The 21,337-nt window shown below is 42.3% G+C and overlaps 1 protein-coding gene across 7 annotated transcripts in view; it reads left to right on the forward strand.

Moving 5' to 3' along the window:
* The window catches only part of Pdxdc1 (pyridoxal dependent decarboxylase domain containing 1), a 48,953-nt gene that overhangs the window by 22,494 nt on the left and 5,122 nt on the right, over nt 1-21,337 (forward strand). For 4 of the 7 annotated variants that reach the window (XM_047534295.1, XM_047534294.1, XM_047534298.1 and 1 more), the window contains exons 8-22: nt 266-344; nt 4,643-4,727; nt 5,584-5,632; nt 5,740-5,841; nt 6,951-7,076; nt 10,473-10,523; nt 10,976-11,077; nt 13,974-14,037; nt 15,380-15,510; nt 16,442-16,547; nt 18,865-19,036; nt 19,675-19,793; nt 20,096-20,217; nt 21,041-21,133; nt 21,220-21,316. In XM_047534295.1, the coding sequence (XP_047390251.1) occupies nt 266-344; nt 4,643-4,727; nt 5,584-5,632; nt 5,740-5,841; nt 6,951-7,076; nt 10,473-10,523; nt 10,976-11,077; nt 13,974-14,037; nt 15,380-15,510; nt 16,442-16,547; nt 18,865-19,036; nt 19,675-19,793; nt 20,096-20,217; nt 21,041-21,133; nt 21,220-21,316 (1,498 nt within the window). The remainder of the gene's footprint in view (nt 1-265; nt 345-4,642; nt 4,728-5,583; nt 5,633-5,739; nt 5,842-6,950; nt 7,077-10,472; nt 10,524-10,975; nt 11,078-13,973; nt 14,038-15,379; nt 15,511-16,441; nt 16,548-18,864; nt 19,037-19,674; nt 19,794-20,095; nt 20,218-21,040; nt 21,134-21,219; nt 21,317-21,337) is intronic. The other 3 variants (XM_047534296.1, XM_047534299.1, XM_047534300.1) reach the window with 3 other exon arrangements.

Here is a 21,337-nt window from a genome sequence, read left to right on the forward strand (position 1 = left end):
TCTTTTAAGTGTTTAAAACTAGAAAAATATTCTGCATAGGTATAGTTTTTACCTTTTATCTCATTTAACTGATTTTTCTGTCAGTTTCAAGGAAAACTATTTGGTTTTCATATCTGTGATTAAGGAAAATAAAAATGTCAAGAGTCAGAATAGATCCGAGTGATTAAATTTGAGAGTCATCTGCTTCTTTTGGAAGTCATAATTTTTCATCGTGTAGCTTTTATGCTGATTGCATCCTGTCTTATGGTTTGTTATTTGGTCCCAGGATGTGGCCTTCCTGGAGAAAATGATTAAAGACGACATAGAACGAGGAAGACTGCCCCTGCTGCTTGTTGCAAATGCTGGTAGGTCTCATAAGCCTGCGTCTTCAATCACGAACATGCCAGAAGGACTGTGAATACCTAGCCTCAAAAGACCAAGTCTTAAGAAATGTTCAGGATAGTCTGTATCCACACGATAGTGAGAACTATGATATTAATGTTAGCGTTTAGGATTTCAGTTGTTGGTTTGTTTGGGGAGTGTGTGTGGGTGTGCATGCGCACTTTTTTCATTTAGTTTGTCAGCACTTCTTCCTTTCCTTCATGTACTTCCTTTCTAAATTAAGTTTTTAAATGTCACACTTAAATATCCACCTCATAGGGTAGCAGGTAACTTCCACTTTCTGCTTCACTAATTGTATTGAATTCAACATTGTGCTTTAAGTCCTAGATACTGAAGTAAAGCAAAAAAAATACTGAAAGATATTTGGATTAAAAGGGAAGAAGTAAAACAGTCTTTATTTGTAGATGGCATGATTTTATTGATAGAAAGTCCAAAGGAAACTAAAGAAAAGCTCCTGGAACTAATTAAATGAACCTAGCAAGGTTTCTTAATTTCTACCTCTTGCAATACACAATTGGAAAGTAAATTTAAAAAGTCATTTATAATAGCATCAAAAAAATGAAAACTTTATGGATAAATTTAACAAAGTATATGCAGTACACTGAGAACTATAGAATATTGCTGAAAGAAATTCAAGAAGACCTAAACAAGTGGACTGATACACCATGCACATAGGTTGGAAAACTCAATATTGTTAAGTCCGTTCTTTTGAAACTAATCTGTAGATTCAGTTCATTTCCTATCAGGATCTTAGCTTCTTCTCAGGCACAGTGGCGCATACCTATAATCCCAGCAACTGGGGAAGCCGCGGTAGGGATCACAAGCTCAAGGCCGCCCTCAGCAACTTAGCAAAAACCTGCTTCAAAATAATTTTAAAAAGGCACCAGGGACATAGTTCAGTGGTAAAGAATCCCTGCATTCAATCCCCAGTACTATGAAACAAAACAAAAAACACCTCTCCTTCTCTCTCTTCAGTTTCTTATTTAGATATAGATTAGCTGATTCTAAAGTGTATATGGACATGTAAAGGACCTAAGAATAGCCAAAATAATTTTGAAAAAGAACACAATTTGAAGATTTACCCTATCTGACTTCAAGACTTCCTCTGAACCTATAGATAAGGGCTGGGAGTGTAGCTCCGTGGTAGAGTGCACACTGAGCATGTGTGAGTTCCTGGGTTCAATTCCTGTCTCACACACACACACACAGCTACAAATAAGAGATTACAAATGTGAGATTAATTGAAAAGAATGGAGAGTTCAGAAATACACTCATGGTCACTCAATTTTTAACAAATATGTCAAAATAATTCAAAGGAGAAAGTATAGTATTTTCTACCAGTGGTCTTGGAAAACTTGGATTTCCATGTGGGAAAATACTGAACTTCAACCCTCACCTCACTTTGTATATAAAAATTAATTATAAATGGTTCATAGATATAAACATAAGAGCTAAGGTAACTTAGAAAACTTCTACAAGAAAATACAGAAAGGATCTTTGTGACCTTGGGTTAGGCAAAGATTTCTTAGGACTAGGCATGGTGCTATATGCCTGTACTCCCAACCACTCGGGGCTGAGGAAGGAGGACCACAGATTCAAGGGTAGCCAGGGCAGTATCTCAAAAAAGAAAAAAAAGATTCAGTAAGGCACAAAAAACATGAACTATGAATTATACTTTATTGAAAATTAAGAGCTTGGCTGGGAGTGCGACTCAGTGGTAAAGTGAGTGCTTAGCATTTGCAAGGTCCTGTGTTCAATCCCCAGCACCAAAAAAAGGAAGGAAAGAAAATTAAAAGCTTTTACTCTTCAAAAGATTATGTTGAGACTGGGAGAAATATTTTGTAAAACACTTCTCAGAGAAATATCTTGTATCCAGAATATGTAAAGAACTCTTGCAATTCAACAATAAAAAGACAGTGCAGTTTTTAAAATGAACACAAGAGGGTTGGAGATATAGCTCAGTGCTATGTAGAATGCCTGGTATTCCAGGGTTCTGGGTTCCATCCCCTGCACTACAGAGAGAGGAGGCAGGAAGAAACTACCTAAAATGAACAAAAGATTTGGATAGACACTTACCAAAGAAAATACATGACTGTACAAGCACTTGAAAAGATGGTTAATGTCATCAGTCACTAGAAAAGTGCAATTTTAAATCACAGTGAGGGCTAAGGGTACAGCTGTGTGGTTGTGTGCTTGCCTAGGATGTTTGAGGCCCTGGTTCTATCCCCAGCACCACAAAAAGTACCCCAAGATGAGATATTACTATTTCTGTTAGAGTGGAGGAAATTAAAAATACAGTGTCAAATATTTGTGAAGATGCAGAGTAACTAGAGCTCTCATGTTGCCGGTAGTGTTACCACCATTTATCAGTGACAAGTACTGCTTCCTCAGATGTTGAAGTTTGAACATTAGAGAAGCACCCCAAGGCAACCATATGAGGCAGGTTTTATTTAAAAGTAGTAACACAGACTTCTCCTGGGAGGGATAAGGGGCCATAGCTGGCATTCTGGTATCCCAAGAAGTGAGAGTACCCTGCCCCTTTTATGAACTAAAGTTTCCTTTGTTCTCTTGCTCTCCTCTCCACCTTATCTTTCTCCTTCCTACCTCTGTGACTAGGCCCTGGAGTTGCTGGTGGGCAGGGGCAGGGCCAAATGGAGTGATCCAGGCAGGTAGCAGCCCAGGGGGCATTAACAACTCCCTGTCTACAACCTTTTGGGAGAGGTAGTATAGGCAGGTAATCTTGGTAATCAAAGGGCTCTGGAGACATTGACATTCCAATCTCCCAGGGACAGTCTCCAACCTAGCTTCCAAACTGGCTTCCATTTTCTCCATTTGACCCGATCACCTGTCTATCCTAACTGCCCGTCTTTAATTGGCTTCATGTAGGAGTGCAAAATGTTATAGCCACTCCGAAAAGAGTATGGCAGTGCCTCCAGAGCAAACCGTAATATTACCATATCATCAGCTCATGGAACAGTACCCTTAAATGATTGGATTTTATTGCCTGTGAATTGTGCTTCAGTAAAGCTCTTTATTTTAAAAAAGAAAATACTTAACTATCCTTATTGCCAGAAAGAAACCACACATCCTGCCTGACTTACCTTATTGTGTAAAGATAAACACAAATCTGCCCATATTCACTCACAGACTAAAGGGGCTGCCACTGGCATGTGATGGAGTGACTTCCTAGTGAGATTTATTACAGTCACCAGAAGACACATCCCAGGAGTTAGTCAGCAGACATTACCATAAAATGTGAAAAGGAGTCTGAATGTGGTCCAGTCACTAAACATAGCTCTGTGCTCTGATGTGATGGAAGAGTCATGTGTTGGTGTTTGATCTTGTTTCAACCAAATTGTGTCAGTTGAGATAATTTTTAAATTTTGAGATAGATTTGTGTGTGAAAAAGTTTTCAGCCCTTTTCCTGTCATAGACTTTGGGGGGAAAAAGCCATTTTCTTTAGTGTGGTTTGTTCAGCATTGGTAGGGGCATAAAATCTTACTAGTTGTAACTCTACTAACTGGAAATTTGAGACAACTGGGAGAATACATGACTCAACATTTGATTTAAACTCCATCAGAAAAAGAACCTGACCAACAAAATCTGTAGAGCAATCATGTCACCAGGGGAGTGGCTCAAAGTGCTTGATGTTTAAATAGGCTTCAGATTGCATGTTCTATATTAACAAAGAAAAAAACCCAGGTTCGTGTGTGTGCGCCTGCGCGCGCGCGCAGTGTGTGTTTCTAAAGGACACACCTAAGTCAAAATAACCCAGACCATGACGGTAGGGTGAGGAAGAATATTTTCGGCAAATGCTGACAAAAATACTGTAGCCACATTAGTGTGGGGTAAAATAGACTCTATGCCCAAAAGATGTAACTCGGTTATGAATGCTTATGGACAGAACTTTGAAATATATAAAGAAAAGCTAAAGAAAAAACTTACAGAATGCAGTTGAACTGTTGTCAAACCCATACTGTCTTCATGGGAGACTTGACTATTTCTCATAAATCATTAGGTCTAGTGGATAGAAAATCAGTAATACAGTTAGATGCATATAATGGAGAGTACACATAAGCGTACATAAATCAACTTGCGGAAGTTGATTTTAAGTCATTATACAAACAAAAATCTTAATAAAATAGGGATGTAATAAGTTTCTTCCCTCCTGGGGGAGATCCTGTACATAAACGTTCCTATATTTGAACACTCAGGAGATACTTGTTCTATCTGATATCCCTGCTTGTTTTTTTCGTTATAGGAACTGCAGCAGTAGGCCACACAGACAAGATTGGGCGTCTGAAAGAGCTCTGTGAGCAGTATGGCATCTGGCTTCACGTGGAAGGGTAGGTGGCTTATATGGCTCCATGCTGGGCCTGTATGTAGTCTTCATGAAAGTAGACATCCAGGGCATCCCCAACACCACAAAAAGAAGAAGAAGAAGAAGAAGAAGAAGAAGAAGAATGGACATCCAGGCCCTCTCTGTAGTGACATTTATCACTAAGGGTTCTTTCGGTTGCAGATAACAAAATAACCCAAATTGACTGAGCCAAAAAAGATTTTATTGTCTAACTAAAAAGACCAGTGTTAGGGCTGACTTTAGGTACAGTGTCAACCAGAATTCACTGTCTTCCTCCCACCTCTTTCCCCTAACCACAGTCACTTGCTGGCATCCTGTGTGTCAGCTGAATGGGATGACTTTCCTATTACAGTGCACAGACCCCAGCCTGCCTTCCAGCAGGGCAGAATACACTGACAGATTAGGTCACGAAACTGCCCACTTCTGGAGCAGGTGATGTGTCCACCGAAAGCACCTGTTCTGGTAGAGGAAATCGGATGTTTCTCAGAGGCCACTGGAGTGCCTTTAAGGGAAAAGTAGGAAGCAGATGCAGGGCAGCCAGCGTGATGGGACCCACCACATCTCCAAAAAGAGCAATGACTGGGAAATAGTAGCCGCGAAAGATACCGAGTAGCATACACATGACTGACTGCACAGGGAGCTGCCCTGAAGCATTTTGAAGGTTTTCTTGGAATTTGCATGATCCACCTGTTCCTTTGCTGTCATAAAAGCTAATGACAGCTGAAAGACATTTGTGTGTCATGCTGCAATAGCACAGCTGCCTTCTTTTTATTGGAAAGTACATATTGAATGAATCAGTAACATTAAGCAATTAGTTCTTAGATTGGTGTTTTTTCTTCCAGTGTGAATCTGGCAACATTGGCTCTGGGTTATATCTCCTCGTCAGTTCTGGTATGTTCTGGATTGATTCAGTATTGGTGTTTGAAGTTTTTTTAAATGAAAGGGGAGTTGGGTTTAGAGTGTTCTGACAATTTAATGAGAAGTCCTCTTCTTGGTAGGCTGCAACCAGATGTGACAGCATGACGCTGACTCCTGGCCCATGGCTGGGCCTGCCGGCTGTTCCCGCAGTCACACTCTACAAGCACGATGACCCTGCCTTGGTGAGCTGTCCTCTCTCGAGTGTGGAGTGACTAGTACTCATTATTGCCTTTAGAGACAAATACAATTATGGAGGCTGAAAATCCAGATGAGTCTCTCTCTGATCTGCCTGTTTTGTGGTGGTGGTGGTAGTGGTTTGTTCTGTGGTACTGGAAATTGACCCAGGGGCACACTGCTATTGAGATACATTCCCAGTCCTTTTTGTTTTTTATTTTGAGACAGGGTCTCACTAAGTTGCTGAGGCTGGCCTCAGACTTGTGCTCCTCCTGCCTCAGCCTCCTGAGTCACTGGGATTATAGGTGTGTGCCACAGTGCCCAGCTAGGGACAAAATACAGGAAAAAAAAAAAAAAAAAAAGGAAAGAGTGAAAGTTTTCCTTGATTCACTATCTTTTTGTTTTAATTTTCATACAAGTGATCCATATCATATATATTTTTCTATTATGCACCTCATACTATGTATGAAGGATTTTTTTATGACTGCATAATAGTCACTTAAGTATCAGGTTTTTTATCATGACCATTTGTGAACCTGTTGAATGTTTTCATATTTTTGTTACTGAAATAATGAGACAGTGAACATCTTTCTACATTTCAAATCGTTTCTTAGAATAGGTTCTCAGATGTACAATTACCGAGTTGGAAGTATTTTAAGGCCTGTGATCCACATTGTGTAGTAGGTTGTAACATACTTTTTTAAAAATCAGAAGTTGTGGTTTTTGATAGTAGGTTAATGGCAGGCACATACAAAATACATGTTAAGTGATTATTGCTAAAACAGTTGATATCTTACTCATTTGATAATGGCTGGGTATTTGAGGATGCTCAGGGCACCCTTGCAAGTGGCTGCCTTTTGAACGACTGAGAGCTCTGACACAGGCCTGTGACCCATCTGGATTCTCTTCCTGGCTTTGTCATTCCTTACCTCTAAACCCTTGGATAAAGCCAAGTCTCTGAGCTCAACTACCTGGAATGAATTCCTTTGGAGTATGGGGAGATCAAATGGATAAAGAAAGCAAAGCATCTGTCACATAGAGTGTGTGTATAAATGGTAGCTAGTTACTTCTGAGGTTTCAGTGCCTTGGATTAATGCACCCATAATTGACTTTTCAGATATTAGTTGCTGGTCTTACATCAAATAAGCCAGCAGACAAACTCCGTGCCCTGCCTCTGTGGTTATCTTTACAATACTTGGGACTTGATGGAATCGTGGAGAGGATAAAGCATGCCTGTCAACTGGTGAGTAGAAACCTGAAGTTTAAATGAATCACAAAGTCTCCTTGACAAAAGCAACGAAAACGCAGAAAAATCTTGCGTTTGGGTATTCTCCATCCAGCACCTCATCCTCTGAACTTATCATCTCATAAACAATCAGACTTACTGCCCTGCATGTATATGTTTCTTGCTTGAAGATCTAGGAGCAGCTGCTGGCATTGACCCAGCATTTGTGCTAGATGAAATCAGATTAAAAGAAGCTGGGCCTGGTGGCACACACTGTAACACCAGCCACTTAGCAGGCTGAGGCAGAAAGATCACAAGTTCAAGGCAAACCTGGGCAACTTTTCAGAGACCATCTCAAAATAAAAAAAAAAAAAAAGAAAGGGCTGCATATATAACTTAGTGGTAGAGCACCCCTGGGTTTAATTCCCAGTATGTATATATATATATATCACACACACACACACACACACACACACACACACACACACATTAAAAGGAATACCATTGTCAGCCTAGAATGAGAAATCACAAGATGACTTCCAAGGAGGGAGAAGGATGTAGAAGGGGAATAAATGTTCCCTTTGATTGACCCTTCAGGGTGAGAGGATATGGAGGTTAAAGGTAGGATAAGAACGACATGCATACTTCTAACACACTGGCTTGGGTTCCCAAATTGCAGGGTTTGGGGGTCAATTCTAATTCTCTTTGCATTTGAGGTGCTCTAATTTTGGAAAATGTATAATTATGCTGTAGTTAAATATTCAATCCATTTGGCTGCTATACCAAAATACCTTAGTCAAGGTAACAACATAAATGTATTTCTTATCAGCAGATTCAGCATCTGATGAGGGCCTCTTCCTCATATACAGTCCTTCTGTCTGTCCTCACATGGCAAAAGGGGGAACAGACTGCAGTCCCTTTTGTATGTACCCTCACTAATTCCATTCATGAGGCATCCTCATGCCCAGATCACCTCCAGAGGTCCCCACCTTTTAATACCATTGCATTGGGGATTTGGTTCAATAGAGGAATTTTGGGTGATACAAACATTCAGACCATAACTTTTAGAATGCAAAAAGTAGTATTTATGCAGTGTGAGAGTTGAGCCCTACTTAAATTCAGAAGCATGGTGTCATCTTCAACACCTCCATTTTCTCCCCTGTGAGACAGGGATATAATTTTACTAAAGATTGTTATATGAGGACCTCATGAGTTAATGTATGTAAAGTGCCTGATCACATAGTAAGTTATGCATATATGTTTAAATCATTTTGGATTGGCAGTGAGCATTGGACATACAGCGGTCATTGGTAGAGCTCATGTTTATAGCCTGCACAAAGGTTCACTTTCCAGCACTTAAAAATATGTGTGTATGCGTGCACACACATGTGGTACTTATCACATATATAATATCGAGCATCCTTGCAAAGCAGCTGCCTCTTGAATATTATATGTAACACTGTGTTTGGCGGGGGTGGAATTGGTACTTCCTTAATGTCATTTTTATATTTTAAGAAAAACTAGCTTTTATTTCTCTGACAGTGGCCCTTTGATTCATAGGATAATTCCCTAAAAAAAAATTTTAAGATTTATGTTTATAAAAGTACCATATTTTTAAAGTATTCTTGTACTATTAGCTCATGTCTCAGTTTGGGTCTTAGGAAAGAGGAGCCTTTATTGCCCTAGTAACTTAGTTAATTTGGAGAAGGCTTGGGCACTCAAGGGAGAGTTTTTCAATTCCCTTTGGCCTGTGGGATACAGGAAAATAATGATGACACTGACTGCCAAACCCTTGAGGTCACCACAGCTCTGGCATCTTCCTGCAAGCAAAATCTGTGACTGATCTCAAATACTTATGAGCATTTGACTGAGCCCCTGCTGCTGACTCACTGTTGTAAGTGCACACATTAAACTGCATGGACTTCAGCAGATACAGTTTTCTATGTACTTTCCGTGCTTTATAGTCCGTGTGTATCTCATATTCCCTGGGGGCAGAGAGCAGTCTTCTCCCCCCAACTCCCTTTAGCAGCAGCAGCAGCAGCATCTTCATGGGTAACAGGCATGGAGCATTTACTCAGTGCCAAGCACTGTGAAGCACTTCACATGCATCAACTCATTTGACCCCCACAACTTCACTAGGATGTAAGTTCCATTGATAATAACATTAAAAATTAGGTTTTTGGGCTGGGATATAGCTCAGTTGGTAGAGTGCCTGCCTCAAATGCACAAGGCCCTGGGTTCAATCCCCAGCACCACAAAAAAAAAAAAAAAAAAAAAAAAAAGTTTTAGGCTGGGCATGGTGGTGTATACCTGTAATCCCAGCACCTTCAGAGGCTGAGGCAGAGGGTGGCATGTTTGAGGCCCATTTGGGCAACTTAGCAAAACCCTGTCTCAAAATAAAAGACATAAAAAGGACTGGGGATATAACTCAGTGGCAGAGTGCCCTGGGATTCAGTTCCCAGAACCCCATGACCACCACCACCAAATTAGGTTCCATGAGGGGTTTCCAGAATCTGATGCTCAATGAGTATCTGTTGGACTAGTATATCCATACTGCTAACTGTTATCCCCATCCTGGTGAACTGAGACATTCTGCAGTGGCAGTGATGGCAGCCATCATTTCCATAGTGCACAGTGTGTTCTAGACCCTGTTCCTGAGAACATAATATATATTGATGTATTTGATTTTCACAACCACCCAATAAGATGCCATCTTAAAGTTGAGGGAACTAGCACAGAGGGCTTAAATAACATGTTCAAGGTCATAGCTAGTAAGTGACAGGCTGGGTGACTTATCCAGGTCCTTAGGTGGTAAGTGACGGAGCCAGGCCTCAACCAGCTCACAAGCACATGTTCCCTTGGCTGCCCCTCGTCTCCTCCACCAGCAGTCAGTGCCATGCCTTGCTCGTGTTTGTGCTCAAGTGGCTTTTGCTTTGTTTTGTCTTTTCCCTGCAGAACTGTGGCTCTAACTCAGGCCTTGCGCACGGTAGGCAAGCACCCTGCCATTGAGTTACACCCCGAGCCCTTATATTTTATTTTGAGACAGAGTCTATTGAGTTCTTCAAGCTGCCTCAAACTTGTGATCTTCCTGTATCAGCCTCCTAAGTAACTGGGATTATGGGTGTGCACCACCATACACAGCTGAACTTAGTAGGTTTTTAATAAATTCACATGTCTTATTAGAAAGAACTTTTCTTGAACCAGTGTGTGTAAATTTTAACTGAAACATTGAGAAATATTTACAGATGTTGAATTGCAAAAATTGGCAGCCAGAATTTAGAAATCACCAAATAGCAGATGCCTTTGTCTGCCTGAGATCCTTGTTTGCAGACCCTCAATGACCCTCCTGAAAATTTACTAGTGTGTTGTATCAATCTTAATGAAATTACATAAATTGTTGTTTGTCATTTGCAGAGCCAACGGTTGCAGGAAAGTTTGAAGAAAGTGAACCACATCAAAATCTTGGTATAGTATAGACTTTCCTGTTTTTGAAATAAGTAACTTTCTTAACTTCAGCAATAGAATGATTTTCTCCAGATGTGATACCTACGAGTTGAGTTGTGACAGCTCCTGTAAATAAAACTAGAACATTCGAGAGATGTGTGAGTTTATAACCACGTTAATAACGCACATAGCTCAAGAGAAGAAATTTGTACCATATAGTGTTTCGATTCCTGTAGTGCTTTCATATCACCCATTTATCCTGTTATGATTTAGAATGGCACAAAGGTCTTATAAGCACCAATGTCTTCACCTATCCAATGACAATAGAACACCCATCTTCTGAAATGAGAAAGCCTTCTGTGTCTCAGAATGCCTTCGGCTACTTTTGAAGCCTTCTGACATCAGAGTTTTCATTTGCCCAAAGGGAGATGAGGAAGAGAAAAGCAAGTGGCCCTGCTCTTATTTTCTCCTAGTGTCTTCCTACAATGACTCTCTCAGAGATTGCTCCCTCTATCCTGGGACAAGGAAATGAGAAATTTAGCAACACTAACATCCAAGAATGTGTATCAGCTCAGGTGGGAATGTTTTCATGTTTTGTTTCATTGTATTTTAGATTTTTATTTAAATAGACTCACTATTTGATAATTCTGCAGAGTACAGTTCAATTTAAAACTAATATTTGAGTTTATTTGGAGTTGAAGTTAGTAGGTATATCTTAGAGGGAGGCTAGGTTAAGGGTAGGGAGGCTGTCCGCATTGCCTGCAGATAGGAGCTTGGAACCATTTGAACTGAACTCTAGATGGGGAAATCTTACTTTATGGAGAAGAAATGGGGTTGATTTTAAGTCAGGAGACTTAAGTTCTGCTCTCAGTAGTGCCGTGGGGTGGCCCTGTGACACTGAGTCATTTTTGTAACTTCCTGAGCCTGTGATCCTAGCTGTCAAATCAAAGTATGTTGTCGTCTACTGATTGCAAAAAGAGAGACCCAAAGTACAGAACAGGCTGAGCAAGCTGTTGGCGATCAAGGCAACAGAGAGCCTGTATTCTTTTCTGGTCCCTGCTGTATTGAGCCCACTCTGGTTCTTCCTCGTGTCTTTGATGGTATTAATCACCAGGTTTCGGTTTCGGTTTTGGTTTTGGGTGGGTGTATGTGTTATTGGAGACTAAACTCAGGGCCTTACATATGCTAGGCAAGCACTCTACCACTGAGCTACATCCCCAGCACTGCCCCCTTTTTAAAAATTTTTAAGATAGGATCTCTGAGTTGTCCAGACTGACCTAGAATTTGTCATCATCCTGCCTCAGACTCCTAAGTAGCTGGGATTACAGGCGTGTACAGCTATACCCAACTAATGACCAGTTCTTTGGAACATCTTTATCAGGCCACCACAACCCAGACATAACCCAGCTCCATCCCTTCTGCCAGTGGCTGTGTTTTTCATTTGAGGGTACAATAGTTGGCACACATCACAAAGCACTATGGGCCTGTCAGTCATCATCACCATTGCAGTTGCTCCTTGGGAGATGCTTCCTGAGTGCCATCCATGGTCCCGAGTACCTGCATGCATTGCTTAGTTTGCCTCCGCAGCAGCCTCCCTCTGCCTGGAAACACTCGTTGCTCCCAGTTCTTCTCATGAGTGGTTCCTTGGCTTTCAGATCTTACTTGGGATATCACCTCTTCAAAAGACTTTCTGACCACCCTAAGATAACCTCCCACTGCCATCCATCATCTATCCCTGGGTTTTTTTCCTTCTGCATTGTATTTTTTACTATCTGAAATCATGTATTTGTTCATTGCCTTTTTTCCTATAGAAGCTTCTTGAAGGTTTATGCAAACTTCACTGCTGTCCCTCACTTGTGCATTAAAACCCACAGTCCTGTCCTTGAAAGCCAAGGCCCAGGCCCATCCATACTGCTCCTTCCCTGACACTCACCTTACAGTCTTCTTTCTGAGTTCACCTTTGATGTGAGCCCAGCAGTAGTTTAGACTTTTTTCATTGTGGTTATATTTAATCCAGTATCTCAGATATTTAGAATTGAAAACTTCAGTATTAGCTCAGTCTGCCATGTTGCTAGAACCAGGTTATATATATAACCCTGTGCATTCTTCCTTAGGCATATCAACATTTGACACTAGAGTTCAAGGAAAGAAGGCAGCCATAATATACGTAGAAGTCATAGCATTCAAATTATTCTGCCTTATCTTAACTGAATATGGGGGAACGGATGAATTGTCACCTTTTTTGTTCCTACTTATTTGTTGGGCTTATTATGCTGATCTATTTAAAATATTGAGCCCCTGTTTCTTTAAAAGTATTAATAGTCTTATTTATGTGAAAGTTAAAGGAGATAACCGATACGAAAGCATCTTAGCACAGGAACTAGCTCATTAAATAGTTGGGAGATGTGAATATAAATCTTGATCAGAATCATATCCACAAGGTCCTTTGAAAAGTTGGTAGGAAAGTTCTTGGGCAAGCTGCTTCCTCTCTCTTCAAGTTAGCATTTCCTGTTGTGGCCCTATGGGTGAGTCATCACACTCCGCCTGGGAACATGGGTTTTATGACTAGAGCTATAGTGCTGCTATTGTTGAACTTCTCCCCCAGAGATGCCCCCCAGCCCCCATTCACCACAGAGGCTGCCAAGGACATTGCTGCTCACTGTACCCTGACCCCAAGGTGAAGCTGATGGCTGACCACGTGTTCATTCAGTGGAGAGCAGGAACTCCTGCTGTGTTTTCATAATCCAGTGACTGTTGTCATCTCTTATGAAATGCATTAAGGCAGTGAATTGTCTGGTGCCTGTTTTGTATAAGTACTGATTCTGAGAATCAAATTTAAGTAAATATATTTAGAAAATACATATACAGTTCTAGATTGTGGGTGTCTACATTGCCCACAGGTTTGTATTCTGTTCTGGAAATTTTACAAGGTGTAGAGAAAGTACTTGTTCTCCCCACCACTTTGGGTCTAAAAAGTTCTAATAAATCCTGATAATTTCTGGAATTCTTGAAAGCATTAGTAGAATGATTCTAGTTCTACTTTTTTCTTACCTTTTAGATCTTTAGTGTTAGAACTATGTTTATCTATTCATATTCAAATTTCTTCCTGCTTTAATGTCAGTGTACCATTGTCAGGCTGATCCTAGAATCCGCAGGGCGCTGTCAGGCTGGTCCATAGGTACCTCTAAACATTTTACCAAACCTTTGCTTTTTGTTTCTCTAGCATTTAACCTTTGAGTTTTTGTTTTGTTTTGTTTTGTTTTGGTGCTGGGGATCGAACCCAGGGCCTTGTGCTTCCAAGGCAAGCACTCTACCAACTGAGCTATCTCCCCAGCCCCTAACCTTTGAGTTTTAAGAATGTGTTTGTGTATAAAATGGAGTATCTCTAGCCTGTTTTCCAAATTAGTGTTTCATTCTGTGGGTGTTGGGAATTCATGATCACTTGGTAATCCCAGACTTCTGTTTTTGCAGGTGGAAGATGAGCTCAGTTCTCCAGTAGTGGTATTCAGATTTTTCCAGGAATTACCAGACTCAGGTAGGTCATTTTTAAAAGAGGATTATTTTCGTATGTGTGTTTAAGGGCTTTAAATATGATACTATTTCAAGTTAAATAGATAGCCCTCAAAAATATTTTCGAGGGCTGGGAATCTAGCTCAGTTATAGTGCACTTACTTAGCATTGGTTTGATCCCCAGTACCACCAAAAAATAAATAAAAATTTTTTTCTATAGTTATGATTAAACTAGTGGTTACTAAATGCCAGTTTCTGGACCAGTGTTAGAATGGCTAAGAAAGAGTCGCTTGAAAACACAGATTCTTGGGCCAGACATATATCCTAGATATTTTGATTCGGTAGGTTAGACCTAGGAATCTCTACTTTTAAATAAGTCCCAGCTGGCACAGTGGTGCACAAGAAGTCCCAGCTGCCACCAACCTAGTCCAAGGCATCACTGTTTTTTTACCTAGGTGGCCAGGGTCCCACCTGACTGGTCTCTGACTTCCTCCTTCTACATAGTCCCTTCCAGACTGTGCTCCACAGTGAGTGAGCTTTATAAGTGGAGGTCGGAGCATCTCACTCCCTGCCAAGCCCATTAGTATCTTCCTGTTTCAGCTGAGTGAAGTCCAGGCTCTGTCCCTTGCCATGTGAGGCTGTGGTGTCCCTCCCTGCCTTCCTCCTCAACTTCTGACACCTCTTGCTCATTGTGCTTCAATCAGACTGATTTCCACATTCCTGGAATGCTTTTTCCTAGCACGTGACATGGCCCTTGCTCTTCCCTCTACTTCAAACACATTTCCTCTTGTTTTTCTAGGGACTGGTTCCTTTTTACCATGTAGGTCTCCACTAGCTGCCCACCTGCTCTGCTGTCCTGTCTGAAGTGACTCCATCGTATTGGAGCCCCTCCCTTCTTTCATGGCACTAGCAATGACATAGTGATTTTCATTTTCTCTGTGGCCTGTTTCCTCAATGAGACAGAAGCTCCAAGATGACAGAACCCATGCCTGCTTTATATGTATCCCACGTGTCTGGCACATTCTTTGGCGTGAATAAGTTCCCAAGCCATTTAAGAGTTGAAGGATAATTTTTGTGAGGCCCAGTGTGGATGCTGTTGGGCATTCTGACCTGCATGGTGCTGGTTAGACTCATTGTTAACCTTCAATGTGATTTTTTGGATTGCCTCTCAAAATTTTTTGAAAGCAGACTTTTAAAAAATGAAATTATTCTGTTTCTGTGAATGTATTCAGCTGTTACATAGTTCATGAGGAAAACAGTGTGGGACATTAAATCTTCTATCAGACACACATTTGATTTCAGTAATATGAGACTTTTTAATATTGAGATCTAAGTGAAATTGGGTTTCATTATGATGTTTCTTTTAGCTAGCCATGTTTCTGGGAGTCAGTCCTGTGTTTTGGCCTCAGATTCTGTTCTTAAAGCTGTCCCAGCACCCAACGTGGCACCTGCAACAGTCAGCCGGGAGAGACATTCCTGTGATGCCCTGAATCGCTGGGTAAGGAAAGCTTCAGTCTGCTCTCTTTTACATCCCAGAGCATTGTCACCTGGCCTCATGCATGGGAACTCAGACCCACAAGCAGGGAGCCTCCTAGGAAGGCACTGGGCTTATTCTGGGCTCTGCTCTGAATCAGATCACCAACTCACATGCTGTGACCTCTGGCAAGTCTTTCGGGCCTCCTTTCCTTAGTTTCCTCATGTGCCCACTGCTGCTGAATCCGCCTATAAAAGAGCAGCAGACATGGGCTGCAGTGCTGATGCTTGGGTGTGGGGTGAGGTCTGAGCCACATCAGAAGCACCCAGGCCAAGTCCCTGTGTGCTGTGCTGGGCTGACGGTGCCAGTCCAAGGCTGTGTGCTCAGCAGCTTTTTGGACACTGCAGTCCTACCTCTGGGATCGTTGTCTCAATTGTGTTCTAGACAGCACAAGGCTGTTGCCCACAGCACTGCCAGGGTTTGATAAGTTAGGGTGTGTCTTTACAAAGTAGTTCACAACAGCCATTGTGAACCCTGGTCAAAGCATATGGGAAATGAATTAAATTAGAATGAAAAATGAATGAAATGAAATGAAATCTTCAGGTTACTGAACTGTGTGTAGAATATCATGTTTTATGACAAACACACAGTCTATTCACAGATTAAAGATCCAAATGTCAACAGTTGGTATTTTTGAGTAGTGTGTGGGCAATTTTTATTTTGTGTTTTGGTTTATCTGCATCTCATAGATTTTCTATAATTTGTATTAGTAAGGGAAAAAAATGTAAAATGTGCCATTTCAAAAAGAAGTTACTATAAGTATTCAGAGACAACAGTCTGAAGATGAAAGAACACCAGCCCTAGGAGCCTGTGATCTGGGCTGAGTGGGTGAGGGGAGGTGGGAGACACTCAAGTCCTGTGTAGTAGAAGCTGACACACTGTCCTTATCCCACAGCTGGGAGAGCAACTGAAACAGCTGGTGCCTGCAAGTGGCCTCACTGTCATGGACCTGGAAGTCGAGGGCACATGTGTGCGGTTCAGCCCTTTGATGACAGCTTCAGGTAACCAACCAGTCTCATGGATTTCCCTCACTTTTATTCCAGAGAAAGTGGTTCCATGTCCATTAAAGTCCAGGTGGGCTGGTTGTTAACTTGTCTTTATGACGTATGGTTCTGTGGTTTCCGACAGTCTTTTGGGGGGCTAGGTGGGTACTGGAGATCAAATTTAGGAGGGCTTTGCTCTTACTAGGTTGATTAGGGCCTCATTAAGTTGCTGAGGCTGGCCTTGAAGTTAGAATCCTCCTGTCTCAGTCTCCCAAGTCACTGGGATTACACGAGTACACCACCACACCCAGTTCCAGGATCTCATTTTTTGGGAAGGCTTTAACTATTCTTTTGGACTACATTTAGGTAGAGTAACATTCTAGTGTAACTTCTCAGAAATAGAATGACACTTCTGAGGTCACAAATTCCTATGCTCTGATATCCTGTGACCCTGGTTTTTCTATTTCAATGGTTCTCACTCCCAGCCAGATGTTTGAACTTAACAACTTGTGGAACTTAACAACTTCCAGCAGCTGGGCTACCAACAAGAATCCCATTTCCTAGGTCCAGGAGAGGAGCCTGGACGTCAGTGTCATGTCGTTGTTATATGTAGTTAAGGTGTACAACAGGATGTTTTGTTACTCAGAGGTGAAGAACTGTACAAGGCAAGGTATAAAGGAAGGGCATAGAGCTCCCATGCCCTCTCCTGATGTGCCACCCTCCTGGATAGTGTCCCGCTATCCAGAAGATCCCCCACAGATTCCAGGAGGCCAGTGAATGTTGAGAGCCACCCGTGTAGACTTTTCAGAAAGCAGTGTAGTTAGAAGTGTGTTCATGACAAAGTCCTGGGGATATGGACCTTCCTTCTCAGCCACTAAGTGCCCGTGGGACCTTGAGCAAGATTCTTGCTCTCCAGATATGTTCCTCATTACCTCACAGAAGTGATGTGAAGACTGAAACAACAGGAGAAATAAGTCCTAGTGTCCTGTAACACAATTGGGTGACCTCTGGTGACAGTAATGTTCTGCACATTTCAAAACTGGTAGGAAGTCTTTGAATATTTTCCCCCAAGTAAGTGGTAAATGTTTGAGGAGATGCTTACCCTGATTTGCACACTGCAGTGCACACATGTATTAAAATAGCACATGGTACCCTGTGAACATATACAACTTCCATGTGTTTATTTTTAAAATATTATCTGGAAGAAAGTCAAGATGTGGTTGTACTTTTTTGTGAGATGATTTAAGCATTTTCAAGAAAATGTTTGGTGGTTTTTCATGAGATGCGTTCATCTTTTTTGGATGATATTTTTTCAAAATCATGAAAGCAAGAAAATGCAGACATTTGTCCTGCAAAGAAAAAGCCATTATGGAGATTGCTGGAGGCCTCACCCCCAGCCCTGGAGGCTGAGTCTCTGGGGCTGGAGAAGCCAGCTGAGTACCCCCAAGGCAGCATGCCCTGAGCTTGCTGGGGTGTCATGGCTGAATGGAGGGCAGGAGCGGGGAGCAGCATGCCAAGATGCTTGCACCAAAGCCCTGACACCTCCTAGCACTTCCTTGAAAAGATGGTATTGTCACCATTCCCTGCTTTTCCTCGGGTCTCAGACAAACGCACCAGAACGCTGCACTTTAACTCCATTTGTGGTGATGTGAAGAGAGGACCTGAGGTTCCTTTCTGTGATTAACCTGTGAAAGGATGTCATGACCAAAGCAGTCTTTCTGTGAGAAGAATCTGGTCTCTACATTGGAGAGTTTGAGAATTAAAATTTCCTCAGCTGTGCAAGGTGGCACACACCTGTAATCCCAATGGCTTGGGAGGCTGAGGCAGGAGGATTACAAGTTCAAAGCCAGCCTCAGTAATTTATCAAGACACTAAGCAATTTCATGAGACCCTGTCTCAGAATGGCTGGGGGTGTGGCTCAGTGGTTAAGTGCCTCTGGGTTCAGTCCCTGGTACCAAAAATACATAAATCATCAATCTCCTGGGGGGTGGAAAAAAGAACATTTACTCCTCGAACAGCCATCTATGTTCATTTTTTTTTAATATATTTTTTAAGTTGTCAGTGGATCTTTTATTTACTTATATGTGGTGCCGAGAATCAAACCCAGGGCCTTACACATGCCAGGCAAGTGCTTTACCACTAAGCCATAATTCCAGCCTCCTACATTCATTTATATCTGGATAAGTGGCTTTTTTTTTTTTTTTTTTAAACTCCTCAGCTCCAGCCAGCTGGATGTATCTAGAGCTTTTGAACTTGGTAATAGTGGAAGGGGAGTCCCTGCCTCACTGTTAACTGTTCCCTAAGCATTTCTTGAACATCCTGTGAATGTTTTCAGTTTTAGGAACTCGAGGAGAGGATGTGGATCAACTCGTAGCCTGCATCCAAAGCAAAATGCCAGTCCTGACCTGTACCCTGCAACTGCGAGAAGAGTTCAAACAGGAAGTAGAAGGGACAGCAGGTCTCCTGTATGTTGATGACCCCAACTGGCCTGGAATCGGGGTTGTCAGGTAAAGGTTTGGCTGGCCATGTGATGAAGACTTGGCTGTGTCAAGCACATGGGTGGGTCATTTTGTGAACCGGCTTAGGAATCCAAAATGAATATGTGTAAGGCATGGGATAGTCATCTGTTGACAACTCACCTACGCGTTCTGGACATTTGTTAAAGCCCAGCACACAGGTGGTTTGGTCCCCTTTACACTCTGTGAAGCAGGCAACCCCATGAGCCATCTATATGTGCCAACGTGCGAGTACCAGGGGGAGACCCTGAGAGACAGTTACCCTCCTGGGTACACAGGAGTGCATATCAAGAAGGAAAAGACCCCAGGTCCCAGAGAGCACTCCATGGCCTCTAGGTCAGTGTGTGCAGTCCTGAGGCTGCTTTCCTTCCCTAAGGAGGCACATCTCCTTTTTTTCATGGCATATAGGAGACTTCCAGACCTTGCTTCTTTCTTATTTTTCATGCACCAAACACTCAGAATATTCTTGTTTAAGTTTTTGATCTCAAGACACATCCGTGGTTCCTTTGCCCATCTGTCCCACTCCACATCCATGTTAATCTTTAGTAGTTAACACTCCATCTGCAATCCTGTGTCTGAAGAGACATCTGTTCTCAGATTGAAGTGCTATTGTTTGATATTGTTTTTAGGTATGAACATGCTAATGATGATAAGAACAGTTTGAAATCAGACCCAGAGGGGGAAAATATCCATGCTGCACTCCTGAAAAAGTTAAATGAACTGGAATCTGACCTTACATTTAAAATGGGTAATTACTGCTTTTATAAGTAAAGATTTTTCGAAGGACATTTCCTAGAATGCTTAAAGGAAGACAGGTTTCCTTTTGGGAGGAAGCTCTGGCTTGGTGCAGATGGAAGTGCGGCTCCTAGGCCCTGAGTCCTCCCTCCCCTCAACGGCCTTCCACACCTTTTCCTGTCCCTGTGAGAAGTGTCTTTCCTACTCCATGAAGGAGGCACCTTCTGCACTGTCCTGGTTATTATAAAGGACAGTGGCCCAGGGGTCACCCTCAACAGAGGACTTGGGGGCCAAGCTTGTCTATTGTTCCCACAGGCCCTGAGTACAAAAGCATGAAGAGCTGTATCTACATTGGCATGGCAAGTGACGACACAGATGTTTCCGAACTAGTGGAGACCATTGCGGTCACCGCCCGGGAGATTGAGGAGAACTCCAGGGTCCGTGAGACCAGTCGGCGTTCAAAGCCTTTTCTGGGTTTTGATTGACCAACTTCCGGGGTCCTGAAGGAAGACGCTACCCCCAAAAATGCTACTCGTGGGTTCTTTCCCAGAGAGCTTGTAAACGTTGCTTGTGGGCTAGGCGTGGTGCCAGGCATGAGGAATGCCAAGTGGGCGTGATGTAGTCCCTACCTGGGTGAGCTCACCAGGCAGTGCAGTGCAGAGCAGACTGGATGGCAGTGACCCAGCACTGGGAGACGCCTGCCTCACTAAAAAGAGCTAGCTGGGCCTGAGTAGATGAGGCAGGTGTTTCTGGTAATGGGATTTTGCACCAGAAACAGACTTGCTCCTATTGGCCACTTGGCATGGAGGACCAGTGTATAAAGATAAGGACATTTTCCAAACCTGGCATGTCTGAGAGGAGGCAGAGATGTTATGCAGTTCCTTTGGGTAGGGTGGGAAGAGAAGGAAGTTTAAATTAGGGCTGAGAAACCAGCTGTATTCACTGTTAGGCAGACTTCTGTATTACTTCTGACTCTTCACAAATGTTGAACGGTCTGTTTCCCATTGATGAAACATTCAGGTTGTAAATAGTTATTTCTGCTCTGTTGCCTGGCAGTTGAGTGCAGTCGCCAAAGTGTGTCTGTCTGGGCCTCCATGAGCATTTTAATACTCTATTTGATTTCCTATTTTCATTTTTACCAGTGTTTAAGTGCAGAATTTACTGATATATTTTTGAAAAATGTCCCAAATGCTGTGTTCATAGTTCTTGTAGGTCCTAGGCAAGAGACAGACAAGTAATGCCTTTCTTGGTCTTACATAGCTTCTAGAAAACATGACGGAAGTCGTTCGGAAAGGAATTCAGGAAGCTCAAGTCCAGCTGCAGAAGGCGAATGAGGAGCGACTTCTGGAAGAGGTGAGGCCACCACAAGGACCCTGGCTGCCAGTGGATTTGGAGTGGGGCGTAGCAAGGCGATCCTGAGCACAGGTTATGTTTTACAGGGAGTATTGCGGCAGATACCTGTAGTAGGATCCGTGCTGAACTGGTTTTCTCCGGTGCAAGCTTCACAAAAGGGAAGAACTTTTAACTTAACAGCAGGTAGGACTCACTAGTCTGCCC

Source organism: Sciurus carolinensis, chromosome 18, assembly GCF_902686445.1.
Source record: "Sciurus carolinensis chromosome 18, mSciCar1.2, whole genome shotgun sequence".
NCBI lineage: Eukaryota > Metazoa > Chordata > Mammalia > Rodentia > Sciuridae > Sciurus > Sciurus carolinensis.